General features: G+C 38.9%; 1 protein-coding gene across 3 annotated transcripts in view; it reads left to right on the top strand.

Annotated features, from left to right (window-relative positions):
* The window catches only part of RB195_015450 (uncharacterized protein), a gene marked incomplete at both ends in the record, with an annotated part of 54,418 nt that overhangs the window by 11,901 nt on the left and 17,246 nt on the right, over positions 1-25,271 (top strand). The window contains 4 exons of one of the 3 annotated variants that reach the window (XM_064206173.1): positions 18,978-19,055; positions 19,934-20,017; positions 22,150-22,246; positions 22,937-23,103. In XM_064206173.1, coding sequence (XP_064062054.1) covers positions 18,978-19,055; positions 19,934-20,017; positions 22,150-22,246; positions 22,937-23,103 — 426 coding nt within the window. Of the gene's footprint in view, positions 1-560; positions 817-18,933; positions 19,056-19,933; positions 20,018-22,149; positions 22,247-22,936; positions 23,104-25,271 lie in introns of those variants that run through there. The other 2 variants (XM_064206172.1, XM_064206174.1) reach the window with 2 other exon arrangements.

Below are 25,271 nucleotides of genomic sequence, written 5' to 3'. Positions count from 1 at the left end.
TTAGAGCTAGATTTGAACACTGAACCAGCTGTACTCTATTGTTTTGTTTCGACACTTTCATTGCACGTTTTTTCCCCGTATCTCACATTTCGAAGAGATTTCAGTTACCCGCTGATGCCCTATAAAGCATAAAGGATAAAGGATTAAGTGTCCGGCATAGATCAATCTGCCTGGGATGCGCCACCGCGTTCAATTCAATTCAGAATTGTTTGAGATTTATGAACGCGTGTCTAGCCTATGGAATGACTTACAGGGCGTAGCCGATGTATCAAGTCAGTGTCTTTTTCCTCCCAGACAAGTCTAGGATCCATGTACCGAGGACATTAGGGCGAAATCAAGCCTCCGATCGATCATGCTGCACCTACAACGGAACCTCTTACCGAATGCGCTACACCACCCTTATGAAGCGTTGCCAAGATACAATAACAACTGTTTTTCGTTTATAGACCAGAAAGACTGGATAATCTCAGAGTTTCATCTTTCCAGCACAATAGTCCGTTTGATTAGACTTTTTCAAGCTGAACTGCCGATTTCCCCCTTTTCTTGGCTTTTCGTTTAAGCCGGCTCAGGATTGCTCTTGTGGATTACGCGGTGTCGCATTTCAAGATCAGGTGCTCTGCTGTGCCGGTGGCATCGCATATCAAGAGCTTGATTACATTATTATTACTATTATTATTATTATTATTATTATTATTATTATTATTATTATTATTATTATTATTATTATTATTATTATTATTATTATTATTATTATTACTTACATTATTATTGCAACTTGCATTATTATCATTACTATATACTAGAGTATTTTTTTAGACATATTATTCGTATCTTTCCTCGCTTCGACCGCATGTTGGTTTATAGTCAATGATTTGCGTTATTTTGGCATTTGTTTTCTACGTTAAAATTCAATTAATTTCATTAAAAGCTAATCACGGCACATAATCTGGAGTCGAAATGGAAAACCGAACAGTCTTGACTGAATATCGATTAGCTTTGGAAGCTTACGACGCTATCACTGCCAACGAGAGCATTTATTTAACGAGAACATTTATTTCTTTTGTAATTCAGCGTATAGTTGGGTCAAAACGACATGAAGCACGGACCGTTGCGCAAGCGGCCGCGCTCGGAAGCGGTGTGGACACAGCTGTTGGAATCGAGGTGGGACCATGGCGAACTGCAGAAGTGTGTGGCGGTAGCGTGGATCCTTACACGATCCCAACCGCTACGCTCCACCGCTCCGCTTCGAGCGCAGCCGCTCGCGCAAATGTCCGTGTTTCATGTCGTTTTGACCCGACTATACTATTACTTCGTTTTGACAAAGTTGACACACGTGATGTGCACAAACTACATGGTTCCCGAAACGAACTTCGATCGACTTTCTGTGCTGTCATTTGGGAATGTTCAGTGAAGATTTTGAAATCTCACCGATTGTACATCTGACTTATACATGGCGAAAAATTCAATATTAGAGGAGAACAGCGACGTTGTGGACTGGATGTGGTTGTTCTGTGAATTTGTGTTTAGATCTCCATATGCATATATATTTTTTCTATCCCAGAAATCCTCTCTGTGCTACACACTTTTTTCTGCTCTGTCGCAGAGAATTCGCTGGTTTTATCGGATTCGAATGCAATTCGTTGTCATTCATAATGCCAAGCACAAGGTGGATTATCAAGATAATACTTGGTAGCTGTAAGTTGGATTTTAGACCACTTAGTTTAGTGACATATTTTCATAATGCTGTCTTTTTTTTGGATTTTTAATTTTTGATTTGAAGGATTAATTGTTCGGTAAGATTCTGCGCTTGTTCTTGTAAAAATTCTTGTTCCCTTGTAAAAATTGATATTCTAGAAAGAGTAAGAACTCATTTCTTATATGCTAGGAGGCTGCTGTACCATATTTGTTATTTTAGCTATCTTCTAATCTAGAAGATTGGTTGTGAAGTATTTTTATTATACTTTTAGTAGACGAACTTCCGTAGAAATCGCTGAAATGTGCTTATAAACGCTGAAAGCGAGATGCATGGCAGGCGACACCCAAATTTTGTCTTTAATGAGATATTTTCACTCAGTGAACATTTCGAACTTCTATTTTTTCAGTTTCTATGAAGGCCAATAGCTCCATACCCTTAAAATTTGTTTCATCTCTGAAACCATCTTCGAATCCAGTATATTAGTCTTCTTATATATTAGTGTTAGATCTCATTAACGGCTCACATTTCGAAGTACGCTTTTCATTATTCTTTTTTCTAAAACTACATCAAATAAGACTCTTCTTTGATGTTAGACGTGGAATGACGTAGTAGGATTCGGGAAATTGCACTTTAAATTCTAATTCATGGAAGTCCTTCAATCTACCGTATCTTGACACGATTAAGGTGATCGCATTTCCGTGACCGACAGAAGTGTTCCTTTTCTTACTGCACTGCCCAACTACACAAGTCGCGGGAATTTAAATGAAACGCTAGAAATTTGATTTTTCTACTCAAGTTTTTGCATTATTTTATATTTTATTTTGTTATCTTGAGTTTCTCTTCTGTCGTGAGAATTTAAGATTCCCTTTAGTCGGCTATTCTAGATGAAGAATTGTCGCTGTTTTGGTTTTCATACTTAACAACAATTTATAAAACGTTTTATTGTGTAGAATTGTTGAATGACGAAGAAACTGCGGTCGTGTCTTATGCGTTACAGGATTGTTTCGCTTTTTTTCCACGATGGGATTGCAGTAATCCTGTTTCGTAGATGGTTGCCGTGCAACCAACGAATGCATAATCGTATGCAAAGCTCGCGTGGACCAATAGTTCATTTTTTTACACGATAGATTCCATGAATGTCAAAGAGTAATGGAATAACTAATGTACATGCGCAAGACCTGTGAGCACGTACTACATTACGCATACGTAGAATATTGGAATATTATTTAAATAATGGCAAAACGAATGAGAAATTGGTGAATTGTCTATATAAGGAACACAGTTCAGCTGAGAACACCGTTAAAGAAGCCGGCAGCCGTAAATGGCTACCACCATGCGACATCTAGGAATGCTGAGAAACTGTGCATGCGAGAACTGGTCCCGACCCATACTCTGCTTTGTAATTCTCTTCTCTACTCGGAGATGCTATCAATTTCTTGTCTGACCAAATTTTGGAAATAGTTTTCAGTGAAGGATACTCGTTGAAGGTTGCTTCCATTTGCAGTGGTTACTACTAGGGTTTGTGAATAGTTGTTCTGAGTCGTATTAGACATAAATATGGAGGTAGTTCTTCGAAAGAGAGAGAGAGAGAGAGAGAGAGAGAGGGAAAAAGTTTTACGTCTGCCTGTCGGTTTCGGTGCGGTCGAATTTAAATTTCCGTCATTCCTTCTATATTTTTGGATTGCTGGGAATTCTTTACGTCATTTGCATTCATATTTCTTGACGTATCCTGTTATTACTACCAACTAGCCGCGTCTATTCGCCATTTTCGTGCCGAACGACGTGTTGCCTTCTTTCACTCTTGACTCAGAGTGGAGAATTAGCATTTGGACCATAAAATGGGCAGGTTTGTTATTATGGCCAACAGTATTTAGTTGTAGTTGCGTGTTTGTACAACGCTTTCTTTGAATATATTGCTATTCTCGCGTGCGCTGCTCTACGGATTCGCAACGATTCGCAAGACAAATCTTGGTTTCTCCACTAGAAACGAGACTATGATGGCGACTGTTCTGTCCATTTTTAAATGCATATAATGAGTAGCATCTTTAGCTCTACTTGCTTCTCCTTTTTTCAAAATAGGATAGTTTTTAGTATTTCTCAGTAAAGCATTTCTAATATATGAAACGACGTTAACTGTTGCAATAAAGGTTTGAGTTATCACGTGAACAAAATTTAAAGTTTTTACGTATAGAGAATTCATTCATTATTAATTTTTTGTTTTAAATTTGAAGTTAGAGGCTCCAAATTTCGATTATTTTTCCCACCAACCTAACAAGATTTAGATGATTTAAGAGATTACATTGATCTACACGATGCAACCTTCTGCTGGGTTCGCCATTAATGTTCACCACATAAAATCATTTCTTATTACTTGAGAGAACGCAGGAATCATCCTACGACAACAATGCGTAGATAGAAGCTATATTCGCCTTGATCGTGGCCGATGCGTTTGATTTTGTTACAAACAAGAAGAAAAATAGGGAAAATCCCATTAAAATTGGACAAATTGGACCCTTACGCTGAACTTTGCGGTGCTTAGGAGAACGGTATGAATTCATGTGAACCTATTTTCACTATTCATGGATTATGGGATGGAGCTGCAGCTCGTTACTATACAGACTTTTTAAAGAAATGTTTGGGTCCTTTTTTACATTTACACTTTTGCATTTTTACATCACAGAAAGGTTCTTTAAAATGATTTTTGTTTTACATTCTTAAAGTATTATCTATAAGTTTAGAGATTATTTCTAGGAATGTTAAAATGCTTTTTAGAAGTGTTTTCTTCTATGATTAATTATCTCATTTCTTCGTTTTTGAAACGCTTTTGCATCTTGACAGGATTTTTATCATAGACTATTCTACTTTTTTGTATTATCTTATGAAGCTACAAATATTGTTTTCCTTCATAATCAATGTCTTTATATTATTCTAACGAATTAATGAAGGTATCACTCTACTCTCGAAGCCAGCCCAATTCAAATTTTTCAAAATCTAATGTGCACCTTAAAAGTTATTACTAACGTCCAATCATACATTTTAGGGTCATACATTACCGCTGTTTCACAAGCGTTGAATTCCATGTATTTTAAATGAAATAACATTCGTACTTTGGATCGAATTAAGAAAACGCCTGAATCAGATTGACAGGGAATTTGTGGCGTGGATATATAGACCGATTAGGAAGTGCAAAAGTTGCTTTTTTTGTTTTTTGTTCTTAAATTCTTTGTCGTATACTGCGTTCTCAATTTTTCGTCCTACTCTATTTTCGTTTTTTTTTCTCATTTTTATCTTTGGTTTAGCCGCTCTTCTTGCTGAATTTGATGGTTCCGCTGTCCACGGTGCTCGAAATTTACCCTGACAGAGTCAAGCGAAGAATCTCTGAGAATGTTGGGCGATGCCCAGCTTGTTAGCCATTGATACGCTGTTCCAGCGACGATGAGGTCGCGCCAGAGCTCCGTTGGGCGGAGAACGTCCTTCGTTTTTCGTCTCGCTGTTTATTCCATTAAAATATAGGCCGACGACGGCGACGTGCGTTCGTGAGGTTTTTGGTTCCTTTGTGCGCATCACGTCTAGTCAGCGGTTACGGTAGATGCAATCGAGTTCAATGTCAGCGACATTTTGATGCGACCTGTGCAAAATCTTACGTTAGTTGAGAAGCAATCAGGCGAAAATACGGTTTTATACTTCATTAGACTTTTGACTACTCATACTTTAGATTATTCAAGTACTTCAGGGTATAGAATATATCGCCTTTGTTGTCTGGTCTCTGCATATTCCCTAAGGATTCTGTTTTATGGACAATTTGGATTCTTTTCTTTGGGGTTTTCCTTTTTTCTTTTTTTTTTCTTTTTTTTTGACCATTCATCTCCGAGGGATCTTTTTTCCTGGAAATCCTCTTTACCCTCATTTTCGAGCTAGTCTATAACTGCCTAATTTCAATGAGAGCTGAAATGGCGCTCTGTAATCTATTCGAGGGAATCTTCTCTTTCCTCAGCATTTGCTACAGTAATCTATATTCTATTCATTATTACTTATTTATTATTTATGTATTTAGAAAGCGGAATGTCTGTAGATTTACCTTTCCTTACACTTCATATATATATACTTCTCGATATGTCGTATTTGTCGATATATGTACGACAGTTTTTGAAAAAAAAAAACTAAAAAATACTGACCCTGAGGGGACGGTTAGGTAAAAGTGGCTATTCCGGCACTGAGGCACTGACTTTTACCAAGAACTGTGTGTCATTTTTATTGCGTTTCACTGATTTTTCCTCTTGTTTCGCGGATGGAGGAATCTGGGATAATTGTACTTACTATGGTTCTGTCATGAGATGATAAGGGATATTATAGTTGTACAGTAATCTATTAAACTGCGTAGGAGTTTGTTATTGTCATTAACTTATAGGGGTTTTTTTTACTGCAGCGGCAGAGGGTCTGCGCGAAGGTATTTTTCTTAGAATTGAAAAGTTCCTGAGAAAAATCGAACCTCCATTGATATTCGCTGACCACCGATACGGTTAAGCATATGTAGTCAAACATGGATGATGCTCTTCGTAACACTCTATCAAGAATGAGGGCAGTGTTTTTCCTCCGGACGTTTCACCTGTGTCCGAAACTGCTTTTGTGCGTACGTATGCAGACCGCTGGTACTGAAAAAATACAGAGCACGGTTGAGAAAATTGAAGAACAAAGCCAAGGATTGTCCCTACTGAGAACATCAATGCTTTGACGATAGCATTTCTATGCGCAGAAATTCTATTAGATATACATTTACCGATGGAAAAGTGCAGAAATAAAAAGAATGTGACGTATTTCGTGCTTCCATCACTGCCCGACAGTCGCTGCACATCCCATGCTATCTTATTTCGAAGAGAAAAAGTTTAACCAGAGTATAATTTCCTTTTAAGGAAATTTCAAAGGATGATTAACTCTTAGGTTTAACTGTGTATGTTTTCGAAGAATACAATACTGCTTTTTTCGGTTTTGAATATGGATTTGAATGAAAATGTCCTTGTGCACAACCGTAATCGGAACCGATCATAAAAATTCCAGCGTCATAGCCTATGTCCGTATTGGTTTCCCGTTTTATAAATACATCGCATTTTTATCTCATTCATAGTCGTATCTCCCTTATTATTTTTGCTTAAGAGGATCGCTCAGTTTTATTTCGCGTAACCGATGAATTTTATAATTCGGAACAGATAAGGACTTTGTAGTTTTTTTTTAGTCCGAAAAAATACCCATGAAGTGCTTATTTGTTCCTCAATTTTCCTAGTTTTTCCCCAGGTCTTCTACTCAGAGTCAAATGATGGTATTTAAAAGTTAGCGTTTGCTTTTGTGATAATTTTACGCACTTTTGTACCGAATTTATACACTGAAAATTTAATTATTCGGTTAAAATTTTGATATAAAATAATCATTCACTGAATAATTTCGGTACAACATTAATTATTGTTTTGCTACGGTCTTTCTCACGCATAGCACCAAGGTGAACGGTGTCTTCGTTGTGTTTTAGAAAGCTCTGAATTTGTGATTTCTTTGTTTAGGCTGGATCTTGTTTTCCGTTGTGGATCTTATCCTATATAGTAGTGGGATACTGTGATGCACTAGAGAACTTAAATTATACGCGTTAAAACAATTTTACGTAACGAATGTTTTAACGCAGTTGATCTATGCGATAGCTTCTACTTACTATGAAACGCCCATCACCCTTATCTCCTAAGCTCCGTTGTTCGTCGATTTGCTCGAGGAGGTGCCAGTAATACTTGGATTTGTCCAGACTGTGTCCTGATCGTGTGTAAGGATTGGCCAATAGCTTTTTTTTTCCTCGCAATGGTCTCGAAAATCATCGTATTTTTCTTTGAAGGACTTTCTAAAGAAGTTTAAGCATCGAATCGGCTGTCTTCCGGTAATGACTACTAGAAGTATTTTTACTAATCTTATTTTCTGCATTATTATCTATTCTTTCTTCTCATTTTATCTTTATTATCCCTTCATCCTTTTACTTTTTCTTACCATACAATACGTCGAAATAACAGTAGGAACTTATGTTCAGCATTCGATTAAGCCCATGCAACGTCATGTTTGAGAAACATAGATCGGTGCTGATATGTAGATGGACCGGTTACCAAATTTTCGTATTACCGCAGGTTTCTTGGCTGAATAACGATGTATACTGGAATGAAATCCGTGCTGCGGCTCTTCGGTATTTTTCTTGTTGAAGATCCTTCATTGGATTAGTTTTGTTGATTAAATAATGCTTACACGACTCATCAATGTTTACTTTGATGTTGCTGAAAGAAGCTTCGAATTGATCTGCACGATCGGTTTCCCTGGGAACTACATAGAACCTCATACGAAATTACTGGGACATTTAGATTTACAATAGCTATATATATCCCTATAATCTTATCATCTTTCCCTCAAGAACTCCATGTTTTTTCTTCTTCACCGACCTACTATTTCTCGATTTCCTAGTATTATTAGCAGCACACATTAAAAAAGAAATTATTTTGTCAGAGTTTTTTTTTCCATTTCTTTTCTTATACTCACTAATTCGTATACTCACTTAGAATTTTATTTTTACTACTCTGGAATTTTGACTTGAATGCAACAATTGCTACCGTATCCTACTCATTGCACAACCGATGTACGTCAAAAATCTCAAATCACAGATCAGGAACAAGATTGATTTCTAGACAAAAATCGGATTTTTATAGGACACAGAACAGCTGCGCTAGAATTTATGGAAAGTGTGATATCACCGAATAAATAACTACAATTTATTTACATATGTGATCGAATAAAATACAAAAAAAAAACTGTATTTTACTTCTACTCCTAAGATACTAGTCTGATTCTCTCTTCGTAAGCCCGTTGCTCACAGGGTGGCTGCACAAAGCTCAAAGCTATGAGGATTCCGTACGTGTCAGACTAACTAAAAGTCAGTTTTTGTTAGTTATTTATTTTTTCAGCAGAGCTACTTCTCTCCCTTCTCATCCATCCTTTTCTTCCATATTTCTCTGCTCCTCTCTTCTCCTCTTTTTGATCTCTTTCACCGGATCGATGGCCTAAAGTTTTCGATTTTTCGAGAAAGATGAAATTCGCATTGTTCCGAAGATCCACGAAAGTTCGATAGTCGTAGATAGAAGAGCCTCGACTCAGAAACATGCAATTGCTCTCTCTGATCAATTGTCATCATCAAGAATCTCGTAAGAAAAAGAAAATTCATGTTTTCTTGCATTGATTAGTTACTGAATTTTTCAATAAATTATAAACTATGAATTTCGCGTTAATATTCTTCCATATTTCATATTAGATTCATTCATTATTCTTATTTCATTTATTCGTATTACATTCTACGCTCATCAACCCCATAGGAGATTGTTTGTGCAGAAATCATTTGTAAATGTAAGTTGATCGCTGAAAAATATGAAATTTCAACTGGTTATGAAAAACATGTTCGCCTCTGTCGAACGACAGCTGCCCGCAGATGTACATATCGCTGACCTCAAGCGTTAAGAGGATTTTTTTTCTCGGTGGGTTTCATCGATGCCGTGAGAACGACCTTCGAGTGCACATTGTACGTGCAGCGGCGTACAAATTCTGCGCGTTTGTGCTGAGTGGCCCGGGCGGGCGGGCGACGGCGGCGTTTCGAGTGCATCTTTTTCTCGAACTCTGCTGCCGCTGCAAACGGCTGCTACCGCTGCTGCAACGATCGGGGCGGTACATCGACGACGGGTGGCCGCCGCCACTGGCCGGCTGTCTGGTCGTTCATTCCAGGCCGCCAGCAGCTGTCGTCGTTCTCGTCGGTTGTCGCGCTGCCCCCTCCCCCCGGGTGAGTGTACGCCCCGATGGTTTCGGGGGCCGTCGCTATGCCACCAAGATTGGTATTTCGTAATGGTGTAAGGTTGTGCCGACGTACATTTCCAATTTAGTCTAGTCGATCGAGGAAGCTGGCTGTTCGCTGAGGCGTAGTAGACAAAATTATGTGTGGTTGAATTTCTGCTTAATTGAATTCGTATTTATTTTCGTGGACGGTTCGTTATGAACGGTTGTGTTTTTGTTTATGCCATCGATCGAATTTGTTTTGGTTTCCTGTTTACACTTTCTTTTTTCGCTTATGTTAGAACTAACCACGCCAATTATCCAAAACGATGCTTTTATTGAAAAGAGGAAGCCTCCAGGAAAAGATTTCCAACTGTGCTTGAAGTCGGAAGATTTGCTGAGATCATTCTTTGGACAAGACGAATGGAGCAGCGGTCATTTGCTTCCGTGTGTTTGTAGATTTCTATGCTTGCCGTCGTTAGCGTAAATAGTAATCTTTGACAATAGAACCACAGGTAGTACGTACATAGTGCAGTATTTTGGAATTTCTATTCTTTGTTTCCTCCTTCTCATGTTTTCCTTGAAATATCTTTCTTTCCTCCAACATCTTGTTGCTCTTTTTCTTTTGCCCTTATTTTTTGTTTTCTCCTTCATCATTCCTTCTGTGCTTCGACCTTTCTCGTCTTCAAGCTTCTTCTCGTACTTCTTTCCTCTTCCTACTTCAATCTCTTCTAAAGCTCCTCCATAGGTTCTGCTATTCTGCTGGATTTTTATTTCAGGAATCGGTGATCTTCTAGTTCACTTGAGTTCTTTTTGTTGTGCTTACAATGAATTGTATAACTCATCAGCATGAGCTTTGTTATACTAGCGCTTTCGCTAATTCCCTTTTAAAGAGTTTGAAAAAGTTTGAATCAATTTATGAAAGTAACTTATTAGCTTCCTCTCTCCAGAACCAACTTTCATCCTACATATCACAAAATCAAGACCACGGCCAAGCGGGAAAAGGTTACATTTCGCTGGACAGTTACGGATTTCCGAGTATTATTTTTATTCCCTCATATCTTGAGTTAACGTTCATCTTTCAGTTCATTTTTTCCCAAGGTTAACCCTGTGAAAATTACTAATTATGCGTGATGCAAATATGGAAGAGATCCTATAACATTTCTTTGATCCTGTTCGATTCTGGGGAAATTTCGGAAAGAGAAAGAATTTCGTGCACCGTCAGCTCTTACTGATTCGAATTTTCTTCAGCTGACTCGGCGAAGTGCGTATTTTGACGCTTCTAACTAAGGAAAAGAATGATAGATCGTGAAGTATCCAGTTCTTCTCATTTCCAATAACATTATTACACGGTTGCAACAGAATTGAATGCAATCGTATATGTTGCTTTGCTCGTAGATTCAGGGAATAATACGAGTCATCATTGAAAAAAATTCTGCTGTTTAAACTTTGATACGAAACTCTTTAAAAACTGCACTATTAATTGTGACAATATTCGTTGTGAGCAGCAAAATTGTCATAAATAATTTTGGTAAACGTATGGAAATAGATAACGGAGATATTACAGATCTTCCATACTTTCGTTGGGCACATCCAATTTCTAAAATGTGAACTCCCTTTTCGTAGATTATGGAGACCGGGGTGGTTCCGCTCATCTCTTCCTGCATCACTGCAAGCAGCCGCCTCCAGAATACTATTTTGTACGACGCTATCTATTGCAACGCTCCACCCCTTTCGCCGCCTCCACCCCTGCGATTCGTCGAAAATCAATTCGGACTGCCCCGATAGGCTGTAAGGGACGATACGCGTGCAAGGGTGGCGCGCTGCAACAGAAGGCATTGTGCAAAACAGCATCCAGGCGCCGGCTGTTTGCAGTGATTCAGGGAGAGATAAACGGAACCACCCCGGTCTCCATGATCTACGACCCCGTAGACGGATACTCCACCTGAAATCCGCATAACTTGGTATGCTGCCTCTAATATTATCATTAGCGTATGTTTTTCCTAATTCGCTGTTTTTTTTCTCATAATTCGTCCCTTGAAGATTTCTAAGTCCATACTGCACATCCATAATTATATATCTCTCATATTTCTGAGAAAGAGAAGTTTTGACAATTTTCCCCTAGGAATTTTTTCATCTTTTTTTCGGAGGTGAAATACAGCTATGTGCTTGTCATCGAATTTTTTCAAAAAGTGTAATTCTCCTGCTTCGCCTTCCACCTCATAGGCTTCACATAGAAGTTCGTTTTTTTTTTCTTCCTGAAAAATTGTATCCAAATCGTTGCTAAATTTCCAGGGACTCGAGAGAACTGAGGTTTTCTCGTAATAATTAATTTTATAGGATTTCGCTGCGCTATCTACGACTGGATACCTAATGTAATTAGGAACGAGGGCATTCTTTCTTCTAATTTTTCCAGTTTCCTTTTTTTTCTTATAATAGGAAATCATGGAGTGAAGTTGTGCTGCGAGTTGCACGCGGTTCTGCGTTACTACTTCTTGCGCCGATAATTTTGCTGCACAACTAACCGAATTATTTAGGAATTTCGATGAATGAGCACGTTCTGCTGATCTTCACTTTTTAAAGATAAAAATCACATCGTGACATTAATTCGTCACTAATTCAGCGATTCATCAGGAACCGCTTTGGATATACGTTCTTTTCTTTGAAAGCTTTTCTTTTTTCCCGTGAAATCTGAGGAGATAAGGAATGATCACTCGGGAACCATATCTGATAACTGTTTTCTGAAAAAAAATCTTGTAGAAGTTCGTAATAGTGTTCACTGTGATGTAAGAAGGAAATTGAAACAAATTTTGAGGTTCGAAACTTTACTTTTGTCTCAATCAATACATGTTCAATTATAAAAAATAATAATAAAAACAATTAATATAATATTTAATAAATAATAAGTATAACTTGAAAGAGGAAGAAACCATGACAACAACATCTCTTATACGGAAGGTGAATATTTAATCGTAACTTCCTCCAACCACCATTAAATGTTTCTTTTTTTTTTGTTTGGATGGGTTTTCTTTAAAAGCGGAAATAGCGAAGTAGCGGATATCCTGTTTTTTTTTTGGGTCTCATGTTTATCTGATGGTTTCATGCGATGAATATCCGATACATACTAGATTCCAGGAGATTCAAGATTCTTTAAATAATTCGTATGATGTAGCTTCATGGATCCTCATACATTTTAGTTTTACGGCAGTCGGATTTTCTAACTCCTATTTTTCTGGATATTCTTTTTTCCTTCAGTCTCTGTCAGAATCGTATCATTGCTGGATACGCTACGTACAGAATCTAAGAATCAGTAACGGTTGTTGAGCACAACCGTGAATGCCTGCCCGACCACGCCCACTTCCGGTGTGTTCAGTGCAGCGGCTTAGATGCTGAATAGCCCACTTTAGCAGTTATTTACGAGGACGTCGTGTTCCAGACGATTTCTTTATTTTCGTCATCGTTTACCATCTTACGTACGTGAAAGTTTTTCTCAAAATAATAGGAATAGGCAGGAGGGAAACCCTCTGAGGCTGCCAGACACAATTGGAACTCACACACTGAACAGGTGCTTGTCTTCCGCCGGGGGCGTTGAGCTATACGGCGGATTCATCCGAGCAGATCCCCTGCTCTGAGTGATATTTCCGTCATGTTTGTGTGTGTGTGTTGTGGCGACCTCCTCGCTTCGCTTGGCGCCACAGATCCGCGCCGAAGTTTATTTTTTCCGACGCAAACGATCACATGCCTGTCGACCCACTCATCTTCCACATCCGTTCCACTCATTTCTTCCTTCGTTTTTTCGTCACCGAAATTCATTGAGCTGAATTCAAGTTCAGTTTTTCATTTGTTCGCTCCACTTCTAAATATGCGTACGGTACCTTCCGGCATTTTTTTCTTGGCGGTTGCCTAGAGTCGGCTACACAACGGTTTCCGGTATTTTAGTGCTAAAAGGATAAAACTTCTGTGTGCTGCATATTTGTTTGCAGAGAATCGAATGAATTAGGTCGAGTTTTGAGTTTTGTTCAGTGCGGGTTTAATGGGATTACACCTATATTTTTGCTTCTAGTTCCTTAGCGTTGAGGTTTGCGTAAGCCAGTGAAAATTGATGTTCCAAAGATAACGTTCGGTTGAGAGGTTTCCAACTCCTGAAGAGGTTCGCACGATTGAAGCTCGACGAGTTGTTCGTATCGAATCCGAACACACGTAATCAGGTTTTCAAATCAATTTCAAGTTCAATCCCCACAGCTGGTTCTCTGAAAAAAGAAAAGATTCAAATAGATTGGTTCGGAGAATGTTCTGGTTTTCAACCAATTAGTGCAATTCTTAATCTGAATCCCAACCTGTTCACATTCGAAAAGCAAATTTATTGTAGAGGAACCTAGACATGGCCGGTAGTTTTCTTTTAATGCAGTCCTTATCTGCTTATAATGACGTTCCTAAGCAGCGTTTCCGTTCCTAAGCACTTCAGTTTTGCAAATTTATGTCTCGAGAACTTTTTTAGATAGTTCTCTCCCAATCACGATGTTATCTCAAATGCGTGAAGCTCAGCTCACAGTTCAAAATTTTTTCCTTATTTTCAAGAAAAATTCACTCCAACTTTTTTTTCGGCAGCCGAAAATTTTCTCTCTTTCATAAATCGGTTTCATCTGATCCGTTCTGTGGAGTTCGATCGCTTTTTTGTTGTTGTTGGCTGAGGAAAATTGAGTCCGAAGTGTGTTTTGCAGCACTTCAACATCACAGGGCGTTTCTTTACGTCCTGTTCGCAAAAAAAAAAAACGCTTTTGATGGAAAGTCAACGCTAGTAGTGGTGGTTTTCTGGGAAAGACCGCAGAAAACCCAGAAGAACTGCTTAACTGCAGCGTCAGAAAATCTCGCGAAATTTTTCTTCTCCAATATTTGGAGTCTTTCCTGAACTCGGAATTGACTGCAATATTAAGACATCGTGGTGCTTCAAATATTTGACCGTACCGCATAGTAAACTGAGATGATGTTGTAGACCACGTCTGCCGTGGAAATCAATTTTTATTAGCAGCATCTTATTCTTCTGAGATTCATCGAAAGTCGAGCATTCCGAGGTGACGGATAACCCAATTCATCTGGTGCAGTTATTAATTTCTAATATTCCAAAGGAAATCTCAAGGGAGTGTTTGATGCGTCAAACCCATTAATCAAAAGTGTTCTCAACATCTCTGGACCACATCTAGCGGGGGATTCCCGCACGAATGTTGATCTATTTGTCTGGACAACTCGCGAAAGCAATGACTTGTTGCTGTAAACATGGGATGTTTGTTGTCCACCAATGCACTGATTGGTTTATTTCTGGATTTTACGTCCATTTTTTTTCCGAAGGACGTATAGTTAGCATTCTTTCGCGGATTGCTGTGAGATGGGATCGTTTTCGGCGTAATTTCTAACAGGTTTTATTGAGTTTGTAAAGCTCGTCATCGTACATTATGTCGTTAAGTGCTGGGTGGTGACAGTGCAGCTGGGAACCAATGAGATCAGAGTGTTTTTGTGCGAGACTGCTTTGTAGGCAGAGATTTTTGAGAAAAAGTGCCGCGACGATTTTTTCCTCTGATAATCTCGCTCGATCTTCAGACTATGTACATCCGCTTGGAGCATTGTAGATTTTTCAGCTGTTAAATGGTTCTCGTTGTTGAAACAGAGGGTAGAGACAGCAAGTCCTGTCGTAGGGTTCCTCACTGAAGCATCCGCGAGAAATTTTCTGTAGTCAAACTCTGATTGTTTTTAAAGTATGGGTGTCAGAGTTTCAGTTTCACTTTCCTTCCTTATGTGTATTTGAAAATGATTAGTAGAGCTACCTTTTCTAAAATTCTGTTATGTATGCGTATCAGTTCATTTCTCTGCTGGTATCAGTTTCCAGCAGAATAGAGGGTTCATTCGGAAACCCACTAGAAGCCACAAAGAATTCATTAATGAATGACTATGCCTATTTCTTCTTCTGTCGACGAATCTCGAACCTTCTTGCCTCCGATTTAAATAAAGAAACTTTCTTGCATACAAGCCAAGCTTAGCTCAGGAGTTTCACATAGATTGCATTCCGATGGAGCAGCTCAGTTTTTCTAAAAAGTAATTATTATTTCTGTGCAGAGTACTCTGCTCTTTCTGCTTTTGCCGACAGCTGTTACTGTGACCTTTAAGTTGCATGTAAAGCTAATTAATATCCAATATTTATCCGTTAACTGTGATTCCGTTCATCTCTCCCTGTATCAGTGTAAACGGAACTCTCGACGGCAGCGCGTTACCTTTCAGCCCTACCGCCTGCGATTCGTCGAAAACCCATTCGTACGAATCGCAGGCGAGGCAGGGCGCAAACGTTGCGCATTGCAACAGAAACCGTCGTAAGAAACAGCGTTCCGAGGTCGTCCGTCTACAGTGATGCAGGGAGAGATGGACGGAATCACCCTCTCCCCTACAATCTACGACCCCGCCCGTACCACCCCAGATTCGTGGGGTGATCCCTTAAAGCGACTGCGGTCCAAGCGGCGCGGTGGAGATAGCGGTTGGAACCAAGGTAAGACTATCGCTAATTATAGCAAGGGTCCCCCTAGATTCTAATCATACCGCTTCGATCCCAGCCGCTTATGCGACTGCATCGTGCTTCTGACCCTACTATAACTAGAATACATTCATTTACTAATTTATTCCAATCCATTCAAAAAATCTTATGCGTTTTTGAAAAACGTTTTGTACAATCATGGATTCTAGTGATAGAATCTTAAATAAACCGTTCTCATTCCAGTCCATGACCAAAGATGAGAATGGCTTTAAATGTAGTATTTTTAACAATTTCAAATGCGCATATTTCTGACATAACACGGCGAGCTTATCGTGTTTTTCTGTTTCTGTTGTTAGATTTATACTAATCTGTTTGCTTTATGATTATGGAAGTAATTCGTAATTTACTGTGAACAGAACAAATATTTCATAAATCACTGTGACCATTGGCGCCACCAATGATCGCAGTTTTCCGCACATAGTGTGGAAAACCACCAAGTGAACTAGCGATTTCCAGGTATTCCTATCAAGTTGAGGTGGTTCTGGTAGTTCAGTTGTACTACTGTAGAAATTTCGAACTTCTAAGAAAAATTTTAATTTTTTTAAAATGCTGTTTCTGTCCTTACGTATTCTTTTGCACGAGTTTGATTCCCTCTCTCCTAAGCATCGGAAATTCCTAGGAACGCTCTCTTTAAGGATTTACTGTTGGGACTTTTTTGTCTGAGGTGACGCTTATTTTTTGTTTGAATGCGATGGAAATGTTACTGAGTGAATGAACAAAGAAATTGAAGTAAAAGAGTGATCAAGTGAGAAATGTAAGAGACAAAAATACTGTAGGGAAAATTTGAGGGAGTGCTGAGAAGTTGAAAGATGCAAGTCAGTCCCTCTTTTCAACTTTACTGACCTGAAAATGTGGCCAATGTCGGGAAGGTGTTCGAGACGTTTTCCTGATAGTGTTGTCAACTAAAATTTTCTCCTTGAATTCGATTTAACAACATCATTATTCACACAGCGATTTCCTCAATCTGCATGCTTTTCTGCAGCGAAAGTTCCGATAAAATCGGCTAGTAAACGAAAAAGGTTGTTCCTTCTCTTCCTGAATGTCTTTTTCGAGATTATTTCGCTTTCTTCCTTTGTGCTTCTGATTTTTTCTTGTTTCTCATGCGTTCATTATTGCTGGAAGTTCCGGAGAGTTCATAAGGTTTCATTTTCTCAGCGGGGTGACTCGCTTCCTTAATGGAAGTGCTTGGATTACTTGATTTACTAATTACTTTTAATTACTTTACCACTTCTTAGTGCCTTCCGTTTCTTTTTCTTGAAAGATTCTTTCATAAGTGTTGCAGAATATTTTTTGTTTGTTGTTGTGGGTGTATAGGCAAACGCTTTTTCAGCTTATACCCGTACAGTTTTCGCCAGTCACTTTTACTTAGAAAATTTACCGGAATGTTGAAAATCTTTTACCCACATTTTTGAGGCTCAGACCCGGGAAAGTTTTCGTTGATGTGACAATCCTAGATAAACTACTGGATGAGGAGTTCAAGTGCGCACAACCATCCTCCTTCGAAATCATCTATACTCATAGGACATTTCTGGAAAAGAGAAAACCTAGTGGAAATTGCTTCAATTCACTAGAGCAAGGAGTAGGTAGAGGGATTTTTGAAGACGTCATGTACAGTCAGGATGATTGAAGCATCGCAGTCCATCATGGTTTGAAACACGTCTGTGCAGAACGCCTGCTTCCTACAAAGTGTGGCAACTGCGGCAGATAAATCTTGTCGGTTGAAACTTTCGTTCTTCCTTTTTTTTTGGAAAATCATCTAGGAGAGGTATGTACTTGATCAAGCGTCTTTTGAAACAACGTTGCTTCACTAAGTGTTAATTATCTATTGATGGAAACAAATACAATAGAAATAAAAAATGGATAGAAAAATTATGGTAAAATGAAATCATCAGAAAATTTAACATGAATGAAATAGCGCAACAAGTTTCAAGAACATAGTCCATCACCTATTCAATTCAATTTTCTTTTTTTTTTTACTTTCTCTGCTAAGTTTTTCTCCACTTTTTCCTTTTTTCTTCATTTGTACGCTGGAAGCTGCCCAGCATCACATTTGTCTAGCGGTCAAGTTATCAGCGGTTGTTAGGATTTGAGAAGTTTTTTTTTTTCCTTAAAATCACAACTTCACTTCATTTCGATTTTCTACACCTCCTTTTTTTGTTCTTTTGCACCAATTCAGTTTTTTTCCATGCTGTTCCAATAACCATAGCCTTCATTTAAATTTTTGCTGAATTTAGCGAATTTCCCACGGGTATGAAGGGCGACGAAGGCGCTCAGACATTCTTTATAGCACTTTGTATGTAGTCCTCGCAATTAATTTCTAGCAATTCGCGTTCTGTTATTGCACAAGAGGGCGGAGTAGCGCAGTCGGTTCGAGGTTCCGCTGCTTGCACTGTCGACCGGAGGTTCGAATCCCCCTAGTGCTCACCCAGCCCTTCATCCCTCCAGGGTCGATAAATTGGTACCAAAATTGTGTGGGAGGATAAAAACACCGACTTCACACATCTGCTAGCCACCGCAAGTTATCGTGTAGGCCAGTTATACGTTCGTAAACCTCAAACGATTCCGAATTGAAGTGAACGTGGTGGCGCCTTCCAAAAGGATTGATTAACGCCGGACACTTTATGCTTTATTGCACAAGGTTCCGTCTTTAATTCATGGTTCTTTTGATTAGATTTATTTCCAAACATTGTTCATGAAAAAATGCACCTGTTTTCTGGCATTTTATCTTTTTTTTTTTTGAGAGAGAGAGAGCTTGATCTCAAATCGTTTCTCTTGAAATCTGTGATTCCTTGGTCATACTGTGAACGTCGTCAACGTGCATTTCTTTCAGATGTGGCAGAAACATACGCAAAAATCGGTGATTGCTTGGAACGAATGGCACGTGTTGAACCGGACAAGGTTTTGGCGAGAACCGAAGTGCGCGCATCGGATGGAATGCACAAACTGAAGAAGGTTCGTTCGTGAATTCCAGCGCATGTTCGAGAATTTGCCATGAAACCTCTGATCTTTGTGTTTTTCTGATGTGCAGTCATTTAGAAACTTAGACTCTTGTTGTGCACCCATCTGCATACATATATTCCATTTCCGAAACGGGTTCGGGAGCCGGTTTAACACGACTCTCAGCACAACGAATTTGGTCCTCCTAAGAATGAAATGAGGCCCTTCAATTGAAGCGATACATATTCTCTCGGGAAATGAGAAAGTCGAGCAATTTCTCGCGGGACGTCCCTCCCTTCTCCCTCAGCTTCCCATTTTTCTCGTTAGAATTGTTATCCGGGGAGTGAGTCTGAACTGTTTCTCTTTGTCAATATTTTTCTACTTTTTCACTGTTCCATGTGTACATGATCGAATTTTTATAATTACATTCATACACGTTATTGTGGTGTTGTTTATATATTTATTGAACTAAATTATATTTTTTACATTATTTTTTACTTAAATTCCTGTTATTATCTGTATTATTATTATTTTTATATGATTATTTTTATTTTCCTCGTGTTTTTTCTCTCAAAATAGTTTCTTAATGGTGCCGGCTTGTAGCAATGATAAGTGGGGTTTCAGTTAAGTTGTGTGAAGCTAGTCGCTCCATGGGTATGTGGGAAGAAACTAATGCATGAAAATAAAAAAAATAAAATGAGATAAAATAAAAATACTGCATAAAAATCCAAATCTCAAGAAAAAAATCTTCGAAAGCGAAGTCTTGGTTTTCCCAGTGGTCAACTTCGAACGTCTATGCGATTAACAGCTCTGTAAGGAAGCTTAAGAAATTTTCACAGCTCTTTAAATTTGTTTACCTGAGATCCGAGAATATTACTTGGTGAATTGTTAAGGTGGAGGCTCGTTCGGCAAATGACGAAGAGTTGAAATTGACCGACACGTTGACGTACTTCACAAGAGATACTCAAGCAGCAAAGGTAAGTGTGCTTACAGAATCTCATTCCACTCATTCATTTTTCATCGTTTGTTTTCCTCGTTTGATTTCTCGATATTTTTTCTTCCGTACTATGGCTGACAGTATGGGTAATCAGCCAATGTTTGTGTTTACTCTCTTCCGCTCGTATCTAATCCTCAAATTGTTTTAATAGTGGATTTCGTCATTGTTTACGAGCTGAAAACGAGTATATTGATTCCGAATTACGTGCGGAGGCTGTGTGAGTGAGGTTGAACGTTCCCCCCATTTTGTCTAACTCGCTGCTATCGGCAACGTTTTTTTTTTTCGACAAAACCTTGGCTTTCATGTTTTAATCGTGGAATAATGCATTGTAATTGGCGTTGTTCCACCAACTCTTTTCTTCTCAGGACCTACATCTATTTTTTACTGAAGGATTTGGCTTCGCTCCACGTAAATTAGAAATGATGTCATGTTCAATTCGAAATGATAAATAGATATGAGTAAAGAGATGGTTTGTTATCCATAAATCACAGTAATGGACTTCCTGGCCTCTCGATCCTTTTTCATTCAATTATTTTTACCCTCGTTTTATTGCAGTGGTCTCAATATTTACATGCAAAATTTAGTTCCGAAGTTTTTCTTCCTCTTCTTTTTTTTTTGTTAACATTGCTATTAATCCTCCTTCATTCCTCAGTAAGTGAAAATATCTAGAGAGGCGAGGGCAAAGAGTAGCAAAAGTACATGTTGCCAGGTGTTCGCGTACGTGATGCGTCTAGTGAAGGTTAAATTTTCTTTTGTTTCTCTTTTTCTGTTTCATAGTTTTCTTATCTTATCTTTCTTTTTTTTTTACTGTCGCAAAAATAATCAGCGTACAAGATGTACAGTTACTACTAATTGTCCCGTACATCTTAATATTATACATTATTATATTATAACTAATTATTAATATCACATATTATTCGTATGTATTAATACTTATATTTATTACTTATATTTTTTTACTATCATTTATATTTTATTTTGTTAAATTTACATTTTATTCTTATTAATTAATTCATATTTTATTATTACTAGTATTACTTGTATTTAATTGCTATTATTTATATTTATTGATTGTTTCATGCGTCCTATCTTCAATAATTTCTGCCGCTTACGCTTCCCATAGCTGAGGAAAATAAGAGGTACTCATATATGAAATAATACAAAATACACTCAATCTAAGTTCTTGAACATTTCCCACTGTTTTTTAATCAACGACTAACAGTTACTATTTACATATTAATTCACTCAGTTTAGATTAAATATTTAAGATATTCGTTGCTCTGGCTTCTTGCCTAGTTTTACGCTACACTTCAAAAATTGCCAGTTTTTCTTCGCCTTCATAGATTCGGACAAACCCAAAATCCGTAGGAATCGCTACCCAGTCACTTCCTGTTTACGTTCGCTACTACATGGTATCGCTGCGTAAATAAATAATTGAATGAGAATGCTTGACTGGGTTTGCTTAGCTGATTTTGGGATACACACATACGTAGAGGTGCTGCGATCTCAGGAATATGGATCGCGCTGGGATCCGCGAATGTTCGTTCCTCAGCCACTTCCGTTTAACTCAATTTGTTCGTGGATTTGCTTCAATTCCATTGAAATCCATCTCAGTTTCGCTGATGGATTCCCGGCTTCAGAGCTGAATAGACTCTAAGTATTCCACTGAAAATTATCCACGAACGATCTGAGGAGAACTTTGTGCGGGAGATAGCGAATACCTGTCCGTCAGCGAGTTTCTTCGTGCCGTTTTGCACTTGTCCCGAAGAAGTGCAAAAGTATCCATTGCACATTCTCACATCGTTCGCTCAAGAGATCACTGCAAGTGCAAGTGTGACGCAGTTTTTTCTTCTCTCTTCAACTCCGCTCTAACGAAAAGACCGCTGGGGCATCAGTGGCGCAGTCTCTTCGTGTATCCCACGAACTCAACGAGATGTGTTTGTGAAAGCGGTCGAGAGGTCAGCGAAAAATGAGCTCTGCAAACAATGAATTGTTGCAAAATGCGCCTCGTCCGCGTTTAAGTGGATTCGATGGTTGGGACATACGAAGTGCCTGCCCGTATTGCAGGCTGCACGAGAGTGCTTTCGAAATTATGGATGAAAACGGATGAAGGGTGCTGAAATCGAAACGGAAACGGGAAGTATCAGAGAAAAACAGAAATGGATTGAACAAAAGGAAGAAAAAGAGAAGAATTTAGAAGGATTACTGGGTTCGAATTTTGCAGGGGTTCATTTTCATTTTATTCCTTTTTTCCAAAAAGAGGTCTAAAGCTTGGTAGTGAAAAACGGCTAGATACGCGACAGAATCCTTAGTGTAATGTGCCTAGTCCTTAAATATTGTAATGTAATGACTATCCTTAAATATTGACTCAAGACTATTGTGTGTTTTCAAAATTGTGAAAGAAACCTTTGTTTTCCTCGATTACGTGTATTCTTGTTGTTTTCTCAAAAAGAACCCCTTCATTTGTTTACCGAAAAGAGGAATAGCAGAACTATCTCTCTGCTTTTAGTTCCCACTTTCGTTGAGGTCTTGTGATCGCTGTTTTTTCTCTTATTCTCTCGCCGCTTTTGCTGTTCTAGTCCTTCGGTGGGTAGAGCTTTGGTGACTGAAGCGATTCCCAAAGTTTTTTTTTTTAATTTTCGATACCTCTTTTTATTTCTGTTTTATAGATTTAGTCCACATATTGTCATGTAATTGAAAATTCAAGGAAGGATTATACTACGTGAAACGTAGATGAAACTTTCCGCTCGGCTGCACACTTTACCAATCAAGGGAAACCCTCTTAGGTAGCAAAAAAATCCTTCCTACCCTCCGTTCCACGCCCTACAACTCCCTCTTCAAATCTTCACGTCTCCATCCCCGTTCTGCTTTGGAATATGAGTTAAAAGTCGTAATGTAGTCACGGATGGACCAGCTGAGAGCTCAGCTGGATACGGCTCAAGGACCTCGCCAACGTCGCTCACGAAGCTTGAGAACATCTTGGATGACAATGGCGAGGGAACGAAACGAGTGGAAGAGATGCTGGGGCCCGCACGTCCAGTAAAGACGGGCCATCTAAGTATCTAAGTAATGTAGTTATTGCTGCTGATGTTTCTGCCTGAAAATACATGAAAGCGTTTGTGGTTTGAATGCGACGAGCAAGAAGTTTACTGTTTTTATGGGTGCGAGAATGTGAATTTTCAATTCCTTCGTTAAGCAAGAATTGCATGCCCATACATCTGCGTGTTTCTGTGCTTCTTTGCTTCTCTTTTTCTTTTCTTTCTCGGGATCCGTTCTTGGAAGAGAGGACCAACAAAGCCCTTAAAAATTAAAGCACAAAGCGATGACATATACGAATGAAAGATTGCGGCTTGTCAGAGAAATGGGCGAGTTGTCTGGTAGAACTGGATAAAACTTTAGTTGAAATATATTGCGACAGCGTAAAACAACGCTATTTACGGTTTTTGTTCCACGCAATGCGCATCCGGCGTTTTCTCATTTCCGGGTTGGTGCGGGGAATTGGTCCTGGAGCGATTCGTTTATGGTGTTCTCGCTGGTCCGTCGCCATCTGCCGAAACTGCTCTCTTTCACCACCCCGGGGACATCGTGTCGTGTCGTGTTCCTCTTGTTCATTGTTTTCGTGTGCAGCATTCTGACAGACATCGTATTTTTCCGTTAACTCCTGTCAACTGTTATCTTTTCGCGATGATTTGTTTGATGCCAAACGTTTTCTTGGAATGTTATAAATTAAATGCACTGAAATTTTTTGGATTTATGCTACGCTTCAGACCTATCAAAGATTATTTGTTGCAAATTTCAATCACCTAAGTCCTTGGAACCAATGGGCATAGGATGTGGAGTGGATAACGACTCATCCAGTACCTTTTTCTTTTCCTTTTTTGCCTTTCATGAATTTTTCTACATGAATTCTGACGTATCGAATAAGGAAAGTACAGCGAATTTGAGGTATACAGGTCCACATAAAATGTGACGCAGAAAACTACTCACAACTTTGCAGCAATCAAGACATATAAGAATTTTTTTTTGCTCGATAGTCACAAAATTCCACATAGGAGCTCACACATCACATTCAAAATTATTGTTTTTAGGTTCAGCCCAAGCACCCAATCTCCTTCGAAAATTCTTGAAGATGCGCGCTATCATTTCCGGGCGAGATTTTCTTCAGCCCCTACAGTCTCTCTGAAGCGCTTTATACTTTTTAATTACTTGCTCTCGACGTCGTTCGAGCGTCTTTGAAATCTTGAAAACCAACAAATCGCGTTTCCCCATAGCTACTATTGGTGAACGATCCTCAAGCGATACCATCTAGCAAAAGGGAGTAAGACTGGCCAGAATAGGACTAAAAATATGGGAAAAAAACTAATAACACCACCGACAGCAGAGCACACAAAAAATGCAAGAAAATGAATTTTCTATGGCTAGTCATGGACTATAGATCTTCATATGGACCACAGTGTATGTAGAATTTCTGTATAGATTGAGGCATTATTAGAATGCTAGTAAAAGGGAGTTTGAGGCCAAAAAACTATTTATATCCCAAAAATAGGGCATGTGGACACGTGTGTATCCCAATTTTTCTTCTCTATTCACGTGCACTGCTGGGCAGTCGACTGTGATAATGGAGCAATTTTTCTTTTTCCTGTAATTGCAACGGCTACATCCATCACTTCGAAGATATGAAATTGAACGAAATCTCGCTCGTTCATTTTCTTTTTTTTTATGGCATGTCATTCATAGGTTAGAAAGGGGGATGGAAAAGTCTGTCAGAGTGTCTGGGATCGATCAATCCGCTTGGGATTCGCAAAGCGTCCACTTCAGTTCAGTCGTTTGAAGTCTTTTTGACGAACGTTTGTCTAGCCTATAGAATGACTTGCGGGAGCCAGCAGATGTATCAAGTCATTGTTTTATCCTCTTTTCCATCGTGTCACCAATTTATCGATCCCGGAGGGATAAGAGGCTTGACTGGCACTAGCGCGGTTTCGAACCATCGATTGATCGTACGGTCACAGCGGAACCTCTTACCGATTGCGCTACTCTCGCTTGAACTCGTGAACATACACTGAAACGGAGACCGTATCTGAGGTTATCTGTTCAACGGAATCAGCAAATTGTTCCTCTATGTATCCTAGTATAGGCGTTGACTTGATTCCATAACTCCGATAAGGATTTATGGGGACAATAAAGGGGCGAAAATTTTGCCCCGGTAATTAATGCAGATGTTCGTTGACTTCGAT

Source organism: Necator americanus, chromosome V (genome assembly GCF_031761385.1).
Source record: "Necator americanus strain Aroian chromosome V, whole genome shotgun sequence".
In the NCBI taxonomy this organism is placed as follows: Eukaryota; Metazoa; Nematoda; class Chromadorea; order Rhabditida; family Ancylostomatidae; genus Necator; species Necator americanus.
The sequence above is the reverse complement of the archived record's forward strand: the minus strand, read 5'-3'. Positions and strand labels throughout refer to the sequence as shown.